The following is a 13,448-nucleotide window of genomic DNA, read 5'->3' as shown; positions in this document are numbered from 1 at the left end:
ATATTGTACTCAAGTTTACTTTTTCTAAAAAACAAAAAAACTTAACAGAAAGAAACAGCTAGAGACGCCTATCCAATGGAACTCCTAGGCATGGGTCGAAAAGACCGACGTATCATACATAGACCAAACGTCTGGAGCTTACCACAAATTTATTGAGGCGGCTAAGGTCAATTACGTTTGTCATGATCGTCATCAAAAGGCGGATCTCTCATCCGAGGCTGTTGATTAGTTTTCATTGAGGGCGTTTTTTACCTGGCGGGTGGCAAACCCAGCGCACAACCATGAGTAGGGATGAATCGCCTTCTCACTTTGGCTCGCCCTCAAACGGATGTTCTTTCGCTACCCAAAGAATACTTGGTCTAATACCGGAAGTCGTGAGCTGCTTGAGCCATATGTAAAAGAATCGTTTCTAGCCACTCCCAAGTGAATGACGATCGAAGACCTTTCCTCACTTGCGTGAACTTCTACACATGACTCCATCCTCCCAACAACAACGTCAACCTCGAAATTTAAAAGTATATACATATATATCTTACCAACAGGTGCTACTTCGGACTAAGTAGGCAAGTCTGTCGACAAACAAAAACAAAACTCTATAAGTCACTCATTATTCCATCATTTCGACGTTACGAGTTTCAGTTGCATTTGCAACGGCGAATATTGTAATCGATGGAACAATGAGGTGTATGAGATATACAACGACATTCAGGGGTGTTGTGGAATCTGATAGTTGTCGGAATCAGAATTGAAACCGATCAAAAAACGTAGTAGGTGTCATGAATTCAGATATTATTGGTTTGATGTTCGAAACAGAATTTGTATCGGTTTTGGGTGTCATCGAAACCAATTTTATCGGTTTTGCTATCAGAAATAAAACAAGAAGATAATCGCCAACAGATTTGAATATTCAGTTTATATTTCTGTGTGTTGTTAGACGGTTGGCAAAATGTAAGTTAAGAAATTTATTTATTTTATTGTTACGAAGTAATTAACTTTATTTTTGTAGGGGAAAACATAAGAACAGAACGCAAAATACGATTATAATTGAATTTATGGAAAAAAATCCTGATATCTTAAGAGGGTTTACGAAACGTAATAAGCCGACGATAGATTCGTTATGGCAGGCATTAACTGAATCCCTTAATGCTGCAGGTCCTCCACACAAAGACGTAAACGGGTGGAAAAAGGTAAGTAAATTTCAGTGAAAATTAAACTGCAATTAAATTAAACTTATTTCTATAGGTTATAACTGAGTGGAAAAGCGAAATCAAAAGAAAATTAGCTCACAACAAAATTGAGAGTCGAGCAACAGGAGGTGGTCCATTTTCAAAATATCAGCTCACTCCAAACGAAGAAACCATTGTGCGTCTTTGTAGCATTTCGCAAACTATAGAAGGCATATTAGGCGTTTCTCTTGGCACCCAACCCGTTAATGAGAATTTAAATATACCAATTGCAGGGGTGAATGTAGATTTGTCTTCCTCATCGCCAGAGGAACAAAATGTAAACTTAAGTTATAATGCATCCAATAGACAAAAAGATGCCGACGATATACCTTCCACGTCACAAAAGCAACACGAAATAATTGCTAGTGTACCTAGAAGGCAAAAATTAGAAAGTACAGCAGATCGCTTAAAAAGATTTTTGGATGAGGAAGATAAAAAAAATGGAGATATATTGAAAAAATTTGATCAGATAATAGAACTGCAATCTAAAAATGCTAGCAGCTTGAGGCGTATATACCAAGCAATAGAGAGTAATAATAAAACTGTTGGAAGAGCTATTACTGAATTGAAAGATGAGTTTGTAACTATAAGTACTCAATTGCTTAAAGCTATTGTGGAAAAAAATGAGATTAAAACAGAACAACTAAATCTCGAAGTTCTCAAGTTTGAACACAAAAGACAATATAACGAAAAAAAAAGATTAATTATTAAGTATATTATTTAATTAAAGATCCTGGTTGTGAAATATATTTAAAGTACCTGAATTTATAAGACTGATTTTAGTTTAGTCATGAAGACTGTTATATTTAAAATTAAGAAATAAATCCATTGAGTTACAAAGTATTTGCTTTTTCGTCTCTTATTCTCCGGCCTTCGCTCTGCATTGAACCATTATCAGAGTGGAAAAAATTGTCATCGTTAGTCTCATTTGCAAGAATTACTACTTCCTGATTATATTCAATGTTGTAACGTCTGCAGATGTTGCGTAAGGCACAACAGACGTTTACAACTTTAACCACTTTTTCAGGGCGGTAATGTAATGTGGACATTAAACATCGGAAACGGCCCTTTAAAACTCCGATTGTCCTTTCCACAATATTCCGTGCAGCCGTATGTGCTATGTTAAACTTATACTCCATTGAGTTAAACTGTGGATCTCTATAAGGTGTTAACAAAAATGGTTCAATTCCGTAGCCGCAATCGCCCAGCAACCTCAATGAACGCTGCCCACTCTCATACTGTGTACGGAAATATGGTTTAGCGTGACTCATACCCCAGATGAATGCATCATGACTTCAACCGGGATACCGCGCATCAACTGCACGTATTTGCATATCGTTGTCACAAATCTTTTGAAAAAATAAATACATATACATATACAAGTAGGTTTATAAATATGTTTGAATATTAATTTATTGTTTATACTTACTATCATCGCATTTATGCTAAAATATCCCTTTCTGTTAAAATATAAACGCTCATTATCAGGTGGTTTTATTATTTTTATATGTGTTCCATCTATACATCCGACTATTCCGGGTATTTTGTACTTTCCAAAAAAATGATTTCTTGAAATCAATTTTTCGCTTTCATCCATAGAAAGTTTTACCCACTGACCGCAAATGTAATTCTCTAAGAGGCACATCACTTTTGTTAAAATCTGCGACACCGTGCTTCTTGCCAAACTGATACAAGAATCACGGCCTACTCCCCGTTGGTAAGCTCCTTCTGCTAAAAAACGCAGTGTTTCTGCCAATTGAATTATCGGTGACTCCACCGTCGAGGGCTGCAAATGTGGTTCTATTATATTTAACACCATAATAAATGCGTCTTTATTCAGCCGATAATGTGAATCTGTAAGGTAAGCGCGTAAAGTAACACACAAGTAAATACAAGATAAATTCTACTTACGATTCTCCTGGAGCATCAAGTGGGTTACTAAGATCCCTTAATATTTTACGTTTAATTCTTTCATTTCTTTCTTCCTCTAATAAAAGGAAAGCTAATATTGCCGAACTCATTTCAAATTTTATTCAAATTGCATTCACAATATTTGTCACATAAGTAAACAGCTGATTTGAATATTGGTTTTGCATATGTTCGAAAAGACGAAAATCCAATCAGATTCTGTGACACCATTTTAAATCAGAATTGGTTTGCAATTCTGACAGCTAAGCAATTCTGTCTTGGATTTCACAACACCCCTGATTGCTATAGTTCAGCGAATTGAAAGACAGCGGCTACGCTGGCTAGGTCATGTCGTCCGAATGGACGAAAAGACTGCAGCTCTAAAGAGCTAGCAGTTAGATGGACCTTTTGCGTTTCATTCTATGATCTACTAGTGCCGGTTGCTGACCAACGCTAGCTGGGCTCTCACGATATCCATAAGGATAAGGGAAACTTCCTCATTACCATTCCGACGGAATTCTTATCCTGCAAACTCATCGACTTTACAATTTCCGAAAACTCCGCTGTAGCCAGGCACACTGACAAGTTTAATATGGAAGTAGCTTGGTCTGAAACAAGAGTTGATTGAGAGTTCCCAACAGAAGACTTGCCCTCCAGCCTTCAACTTGATTATCCGTGCATCCGCAAAAAAGCTCACTGCGCCTCTACTCCAGCGACTCTGCCTCACCTACATATCATTCAGAGGTAGTCAGTAGACAGACAGTAGTCCAAGTTATCGGGGATGCGGTCGAATTGGGGGAGAATTTCGGAATGTCCCCCTCTGGGACTCTTAATGGGTTCAGTTTCTCAAAGACGGATGTTGTGCGGCACTGGTGTTATGCACCACTGATGCCAATGGGAACCGCTCGTTGAACACATTCTAGCTGTTTAGCGATTGTGGCTTTACCGAGCGTTCTCCACGAGACAAAGATCCATAAGAGCAGTATTGGCTTAACTACGACTTCGTAAAGCCAAAGTTCAATTTCTGGTGAGAGACCCGACTGCTTCCCAATAGCTCCTTTACAACAATAAAAAACAACCGATTAATTAAATGTCTTCAACCCTTAAAGGAATTCCTAACCTGAACAGAGAATTTGGAATTTGTATCGAAAAAATACCCACAATACTGTAAGTGAGCACAACTCTTGGATATGGATAAATTAATAACTCAGATTTTTTGCTTATAAAGGGTGATCCTTTCCGAGGTTCCCTACTTTTTTAAAGAAAGCATTTCGACTGGTAACTGTTGAATGATATGCGTAAAACCTGAAACGAAGCGGCATTGTCCGCATAGACTTAAGACTTTACATATTCCCACAGGAAGAAGCCTAACGGTGTGATATCACATCTTGGTGGCCATCTACTGGCCCAAAACGTGTAATTATCTGTAAAAAAAAAAATACGTCAAATCGTTCCATACGTCAGTCCGAGTTGCTGCAAACGACACCGAATCGACTCTCCACGGTCTTCGTTTACACTCTCAGCTACGATTGCTACATTTTTTTCACTGCGTGCTGGACATGGTCTCTTCCGTCGAATATTATCCAATAATGAATGCTTAGTCTCAAAAAGAGTGATGGTGTTGCGAATAGAGTGCTCAGCAGGCCGATTATGTTGATCATAAATTGAGCGAAGGCGGCGAAATACATTATTTACAGAACGTGAATTCCAAGATGAAATACCAAACAATACTGAACAAAAATAACGTGATAGCTTGACTCGACTCATGCGTGATCTATCAAAAAAGGTTATAGAAAAAAGTACGTCTACTTGGATCACCCGTTATAACCAAAATTCAAACATTGAGTCAACTTAACAAAGAAAACCTCAACTGCTGCCATTGAAGTTCACTGTACAATAAAGCGTTGCCTGAAAAGTATGTTTGCTTATCATCAAAGCGTTCATTTCATTTCCTTATTGAAAGTAATAAAATCGTGTATTCTTGGGAGAGAAATAAATATTTCAGCGAACTAATATTAAATACTTCTTGTTATGACTCATTTTCACGTCTGCGGATAACATTTAAACTGAATTGATTACTCAAATTTTTGTTAATAATATCAATGTCCCTAGAGACCACCCGTTATCATTTCTCTTTCTTCATAATAATACTTAATATGTGCACAATAAATATTCAAATATTTTGAATTTAAATCAGATTTAAGCATTAATGAGTTAATACATAATTTTTCGAGCACAAAATCGCACTAATAATTTTAATTGAACATAAACTCATATCCAATCTCGTATCCGATTTGAATATCCGCTTCTGTTTCCTCTTGTTAAGTCCTTCTCCGAGTCGTTTAGTTTTTAATCGGAAAAACAATTCTATCCCTTCTATTTGTAAGACGAGGGTATGTTTGGAAGTTAAACCGCCATCCCACTTCAACAGTTGGTGATGGTACAGCTGTTGTCACACGTAAAGGCTGTCTATCCCATATTCTCCCACTTTCTATGCCGTCTTCTGCTAAATTAGTATAAATTATCAAATATAGCTGATGTAAAAGAGTAACTAAACATTTAATGTCATTGTCGTGTTTTACCTCTTGATGGAGGCGTTGGATAATGTCCCGTAGATTTAGGCGGACGTGCCACTGGTGCCCATTTTATTTGCCGTGTGTTTTCAATATCCTTATATGAGTAATATGACTGATCAGTGGATAGCGTGGAAACACTTGTAAATACACAGCATAACAGAAACACTACCGTTATATATGTATATAATAATATTATTGTCCGTACTACCATATTGTATCGTTGCCCATTCGAATAACACTAAAATTATTTCCAAACATTACGCCAACGCTATCAGATTTGAATAAATCTCAGCAGTCTTTACAATTCAGCTTTCCCAATAAGTGAAACCTATATTCAGATGGAACCGAAAAATAAATACTTAAAAATAAATATTCTCTCAAAATTAAATATTCTCTCAAATTATGCTCGATCCCTTGCATATGTAATTCGAAAGGAATTGCTAAAATAACCAAAGTATTCTATTTTAGAGTGGATTTTACTACTCTTAGCACTTAAACTTAAACTTAAAATTAAACTCAAACTTAAACTTAAACTTAAACTTAAACCTAAACTTTAACTTAAACATTCAAATTTTACATTTTAAAAAATGCTGCGGCAGTATAAAAAATCGGAAGAAAGGATAATTTCGGGTGTAACCTGACAGCTTAGAATTTAAAAGTGTTTTTTATGGGAAATAGGCGTGGTTGTCATGTTATTTCGCCAATTTTACAGTGTATGAAGAAAGGCTAGAGAGACTTCTTTTCAGCAAGTTTGGTTAACTTAGCTTTAGTGGTATGTAAGATATGTAAACACTTGGGTGAACAAAACTATGATACTCTGTAGCAACATGTTGCGTGAGTATAAAAATATGGACTTCCTGATAATGAGCGCTTTTAACATTCTGAGGGAGTGCAGATGTTCTCAAGCATGTAAACAAGTTCGAAGCGTAAAACTAATTTCCGGAAATAAAGCGATGATTTCACAACTATTGAAAACTGTTATCAGACTTCCTAACCCCTAAAAAAATTCTTTGCTCTCTCGTTTTTCTCTTGGCGAATAAACAAACGAGATAGTGAATTTGCGAGCAAACAGAGAGCGTACACACATTTGGCTCACATTTCATTTACAACTTTTAAGAATACCTGAATAATGAGTGTAGAAGCAACAACAACAAATAGCAGTAATTGGGAATTGAGAAATTAATCGAAAGAGTATATAGAGACAATTACTCCAAATATGTGGTGAATTATTTCACAAAAATGTACGTAATTGCTTACTGGAATTAAAAGAATTCTTAATGACTACTTAAGATTGACTTTGGTTAGTCACGCATTTCGAAATTCGCATAATTTCAACTAAGCAGCAATTCTTTTTGCCTTCGAGGTTCACATATAAAGGGATATAAATTTCGATGTTCTCTACTTTTTTAAAGACAGAAGCGGGATTGCCCGCATAGACAATCATACATATTCCCACAGGAAAAAATCTAAGTTTTGATATCAAACATGAAATTATCTGCTCACCGACGTATTCTCTCAACGGCATCATTTTTGAAGAAATTTGGACCGATGATTCCACCGTTCCACAAACCACACCAAACCGTTATTTTTTCTGGTTGAAATGGCAGCTTTTGAATCTCTTCAGGTTTCTGTTCGTCTTAAATGCATCAATTTTGCTTGTTTACATACCCATTGAGCCAGAAATGGGTATCATCGCTGAACAGAATTTGGCTCGAAAACGTTGAATCTTGGAACTTTTCAAGAGCCCGTAGATCAAAGCGATGTCGCTTGGGAAGGTCGAGCGGCTTCAGTTCTTGCGCAAACTGTATTTTGTACGCTTTCAATTTAAGATCTCTACGTAAAACGCGCCAAGTCGTTCCAACGTCAGTTCGAGTTGCTACGAACGGCACCGAATTGACTCTCCATGGTCTTCGTGTACACTCTCAGCTATGGCTGCAATATTTTCTTCACTGCGTCCTGGACGTTGTTTATTCAGTCGAATATTATCTAGTAATGAATGCTGGGTCTCAAGATGGGTGATGCTGCTGCGAATAGTATGCTCAGTAGGGCGTTTATGTTCACCATAAGATGAACAAAGCGCGCGAAACATATTCTTTATAGAACGTAAATTTTCGCAATAAAGTTGAACGATATAAAAATGTTGTTCAGGTTTTCCAAGATGAAATTCCAAACAATAGTGGACAAAGATAACGTGACAGCTTAATACGACTCTCAAAAAGGCTGATGAAAAGGTATTCTCTTCTTGGATCACCCGTTATAACATTGTAAACTACCCATATAAGGCGAAATTCTTCTGAAAACGGATCAGATCATACCTAGCGTAAGGAAAAAAATACCCCCGAAAACTCAATTAGCTTAGGTACTCGAAACGAAATTAGCTTAGCTAGAACGCCTCTAAACACCCACAATGTTCTAAGTCTGCGTACTTTAGCATATAGAAATTAGGTAAGCCTTATTTTTACTAGAGTTAAATGATAGTTCAATTCTCGTTCACGACTTCTCGATACACTGGACTATTGACAGATTCTCATCACCAAAAGACTTACCGAGGATAAAGGCGTTTGATATGTTGATATCAGCAAGGACAAGGCACAAGGTTCGGAAATCTTATTTGGCAATTGGCATCTTTTGACCTCTTCAATTATTAGACAGTCTTGCCGGTTGAGGATACAGATTAATTTTACCCCCAAATACAAGTAGTTGGTTTACGAAAACGCATTTTAGATAATAACGCGCTGTTATTTTCTTTCAGTGTTATAAATTCAGTACAGTTCAATCAAATCGCAATATCGCAATAAAATCGCTTAGTATAGGTTTCTATTTAAGAATAATTTGGTTGATAACCTGAACCTTGCTGTTGTCATTTCATGCCTTAGAAATTGATAAGCATTATACAACTTAAATTGTTTTCAAATGTGCCACTTAAGCTTAGTCAAAGCAAAACATTCGTGTTAATAGCATTCCGGCTCCAAAATGAGCGCTCGAAATTCGTGGTTCTTAAACAGTGCAATATTATTGTTGTACTATACATGCGGTGGCATTGAATACATATCAGCGCTACCCACGGGTGTGCGTATATTACACACTCTAACACATGGTTTCAACATCCCACCGTTTCGGCCACCGCCATATAGCATTAGATTTGACGGCGTGAATGGAGGTTACATGGCAGGGCAAGTGGAACGACATCCATGGGAAAGACATCAGTTCCGACACCGCAACGAATATGGTCCCCATAAAGATTTTGTAATAGCACAGCCAAAGTTTCACAGTTCTGAAGAATTCAATATTAATAGCGTGGGCAATACACCACCATTCATATTGAACCCTGCAGCCGGACCTTTTGAAGGGCATAGAGTAAATGTGGCGTTAACTCAGGATTCAATAATCGTAAACCATCCTTGGCATAATCCACAAAATCAGCATGACAGAAGACATCACCATAGATGGCATGATTGCCAAAGACCAATAGGTTCGGATCCCGACTTAAACGGAGAAAATGTACAAGGTACAGGCTATGAAGCTGCCAGTTTCGGACAGAATGCAATCTTTGAGAATACTAATAACGGCATACGTGAGTGGGATAATAATGGGCCACCACGAAGAGTGGGAGGTGAACCAAAAGAAGATACCGTTATAGATATTACGCCAACGACGCCTACAACAACGCGCGCTGCCCCACCAACTACAACCGAGTCCGCTGAGAGAACTGTAGAAATTACAGAACCAATGACAAGAACATATGAAACAACAACAGCCAACAACTCAGGCGCAATTTCAACAACAACAACTATAGAAATTACGGAACCAACAACAAAAAAATATGAAACAACAACAGTCAATAACTCAGGCGCAATTTCAACAACCGGTGCCACTGTAACTGCAGCGCCAACCGAGAGCACGTTTGCAATTGATATAAGAAGTGGATTTGCTTAAAGCGCAAATAGCAAAGGAAATACGATAAGGATTATATAGAAACTGTGGAAGTGTTGTATAAATACAATAACGTTGTAGTTGTTTTACTTATTACTCTGAGTGATTGTTAATCGTAATGCCTTTACATGCCTGGACTGATATCATTTGCTATGATTTTAATGCCACTCATAAAATTTTTATTCAATTGTTTTAGCAAAATTTAAACAAAGTGATCAATTTAATTTTACAAGTGAAAATAATAAAAATCTTTAGAGAAATAATTTGTGAGTTAACACTATTTCAAATGTGCGATATTAAATTCCACCACGAAACCACAGAATTTCTTTCTGGAGGGTTTTTTCCTTCCGACATATTTTTTATATAAATGTTGCTCCGTAAATTCTGCCGAAATTGTATTAAGATCTCCGATTTTCGGAGAACTTCTGTCACCCTATATCAAATGTGTTTATTATTTTTATGTAGAAGTCAACAACGTTTTATGGAAGCTAATTATTATCTACCCTAACATGAGTACATAGACTTAAAAGGTTACATGGGTTTCAACAATTTTTTTTTTCATATAAAAAAATGAAATATTTTATTCGAATTTTTTATTGTTACAAGCATACACAATTAACAAAGAAATTTTGTCATTTTTAGAAAAGAAATATTTAAACTCGGCCATTGCGGCGCCATTTATGGTGACCCCTCGGAAAAACGATGCGCCAGTGTTGGCAGGATAACTCATTAAGACTTAAAGTGAAAAAATACGTACCTTGGTAGAAATCTTAACTTGGACGAAGGAAAAAAACTAAAAATTGGATTTTTGGCAGAAATTTTTACTTAACAAAAACATGAAAATATCGCGTCATTTGTTTTTTCAAATAGTTCTACTCGAAAAAAAATTCTTCATCTAAGTCTTTAAGAATTGTATTTGAAAGACCTGTGTAAAATTTCATGAAAATCGGTTGAGGTGTTCTCAAGAAAGCTTGCCAACCGACTTCAAAAACACAGTTGCGAGAAAAACGCGTTTAAAGAAACGGCGCAGCCTAGCTAGCCTCGAGCGCACAAGTCCTCAAGGCTGTATCTCCGAAACTATTACTCGGATCAACTTGAAAGTTTAGGACAATATTCTAGAGGTGTTTTAGAATTTAATATGAATGAAAAATAAATAAATTTTTGTAACCCGAAAACTCTTGTAACGCCATAAGGAATTTTCTAAGGCTAAGAGCCTATAGTTCAGAATATCATCGAAAACATATGCCGGTTTTTGGCATAGCTCCACCCACTTTCAGTAGAATATTTATATAGAATTTTATATATTGTATATGATTTTGTATGTACATATATGTATGTAAATAGAACATTCGGACCAAAACCTCCTTGGGAACTCAAATGACAAATGTTTCATCTAAAATGTTCGACATAGCTTGACACCGCACCCAGCATATACCAAGTATGACATGTCTCTAGTTTCTGCGCATTACAAGAGCATCTAACAACCGGCTGCGTTCGAATTTAGCGCTTCCTTGTTTTTTGCATCAAGATAAGTGCAGCACAAGCAGGGACAAGTTGCCTATTCTGCAGCAGCCATCGAGAACAGTCACATTTTAGCAGTGATGCAAAACAGTAAAGCATATTCAAATCAGTGCCACACAGTACAATGCCGCTGTTTAAACTGCACCACATGCAATATGCATTTCTCTTCTTATTACTGCAATGTTTGATGCACCAGGCAACTGCAGTTTCAACAACAACGGAAGCGGCTCAGCAAAAGTGCGCTGATAACGAAAGTCGGCAATCAAACGAGCAGGTTATGTTAAGGAAATTTATAAGTGAACAACAGCGAAAAAAACAACAACAACTTTTAGAAAACCCTGAATCTGCTTCAAATCGACAACATTTTAGACATCACTCCACCAAAACAACAACAACAAGTGCGCCTATAGTACGCACTGTTTATCGCCAAAATCTCGGCAAACGAAACTCATCCATCAACTCACAAAATAATACAGCAACCAACAGTCTTCGACGCACTTCCACGAAGTTAGCATACAATACAACCACTGACACCGCCTCCCCGCACAACGAGACGGAGCCGCATGCCGAACAGATCGTACTGTACATGGTAGCGCAACGTAAATGCAATCACCATCGCCGACGTTGTGGCGTTCCATGAAAATAAATTTATTTTACATGCATACATTATTAAAAAAAGTGAAAGAAGTAAACAAGCAATCAAATTTTTCTTTGAAATATACATGAACACACAAATACTCACATATGTATGCCTGCTTGTAATTTATGGTATATATTTAATATTTGTGTAAGTGTATGCGGGGCTGTATGTACATATATTTAAACACAAATACAATTAAAAAAAAAAAATTACACGGTTATCGGAGGTTAACTGAGTTATCACACCATCTCTGCTTTAATATACTACACAATGCATTTTTATATACACTAGAACTTTGGCATCAACTAATGGATCTCTGCCTAAATTCTAGTAATTGCACAAAGTACACTGAAAATTGGGTTACCGACACTTGGTTGAATGAAACTTAATACTGAGGTTACATTATCTACTATTTTGCACTAGAACTACTCTTAATTGTGCGCATATATACGAGATATGATTTGTGTAGTAGCATATATTGTGGCAAAAAAGCACCCGGAAATTGTAAAAAAACGGAGAATATTTACTTATTCATTAATAATTATTTTTTCGCCTTCAAATTAATCTCTACTAGATGTTTCTTATGTCCTCGAAACACTTTTCACAAGCACTTTTTGGGATGGCCTTCAACTCTTTCAGCCAACTTGGTTTTATCTCTTCGATCGACTGAAAACGGGTTCCACGGAGCGGCAGTTTCAGTTTGAGGAACAAGAATAAATCACATGAAGCCAAATCTGGTGAACACGGTAGTTGATTGATGATGCTCATTGCGTTTTTGGCTTTAAGAGATCGTCTCAGTGTGAAATTTTTTAAATATGATTTTTATATTTTTTTTGCATTATAGCAAACACTGTAATAAATATTCTCTCAAATTATTACGGTCGCTACAGCGTTTCTGGTAGAAAAGGAATCGAGTGAGGAACATAGAGACTCCAATCTTTAGACGCGTTTTTCTCAGAATGGTGGTCTTCAAAACGGTTTCCACTCCCAAAGACAGAGTTTTTAAGATATCTAATTCCAATTTGAAGAGAACATTTTTAATATAATTTTCTAACGATCTCTTAAATACAGTCAGAATCGTGGCTTGATGCGATGGTTCATTATCATCTCGTAAAATCCATGATTTGTTCTTCCACAATTCCGGCCCTTTTCGGCGGATGTTCTCAATACGGCCAAATAGAACTCCTTATTAACTTTCTATCTCTCCGCAATAAATTCACGATTCACCAAACCGCGAATATCGAAAAAAAAACAATGACCACCACCTGATTTTTGAGCGGCTTTGCTGTATTATTTTTGATTTCGGCTCTTTTTTTTCATATTGACTTGCTTGAATGTCAAACTCATAAACCCATGTCTCATCGGCAGTTATAATGCTCTCGGAAATTCGGAAATCGGAATTCGCTCCGTCACGCATAACGAAAGATACCTGTTTATGCTATTTGTTTAAAAAAAAAATTGCTTTATCAGGGCGAGTCAAGCACTAACGCGTTTCATACCCAAAATATCCACCAAAATCATTCGAATGGAATCGTGGAAGATGTCGAGCTCTCTTGCCATCTCTTTAACCTTTCCCAGACTATTTTCAAACACCATATCCTTCCCTTTTTTAACATTGGGTACTCGAAAAAGTATTTTCGTATC

General features: G+C 36.8%; 1 protein-coding gene across 1 annotated transcript; it reads left to right on the top strand.

The window, feature by feature from the left end:
* Window positions 1–8,647: 8,647 nt before the first annotated feature.
* LOC126758795 (uncharacterized) lies at window positions 8,648–9,906 on the top strand. The gene has a single exon (XM_050473177.1). The coding sequence runs from the start codon at window positions 8,684–8,686 to the stop codon at window positions 9,644–9,646; it is 963 nt and encodes a 320-aa protein (XP_050329134.1). The 5' UTR covers window positions 8,648–8,683; the 3' UTR covers window positions 9,647–9,906.
* The last annotated feature ends 3,542 nt before the right edge of the window (window positions 9,907–13,448 follow it).

Source organism: Bactrocera neohumeralis, chromosome 5, assembly GCF_024586455.1.
Source record: "Bactrocera neohumeralis isolate Rockhampton chromosome 5, APGP_CSIRO_Bneo_wtdbg2-racon-allhic-juicebox.fasta_v2, whole genome shotgun sequence".
Classification (NCBI taxonomy): Eukaryota; Metazoa; Arthropoda; class Insecta; order Diptera; family Tephritidae; genus Bactrocera; species Bactrocera neohumeralis.
The sequence above is the reverse complement of the archived record's forward strand: the minus strand, read 5'-3'. Positions and strand labels throughout refer to the sequence as shown.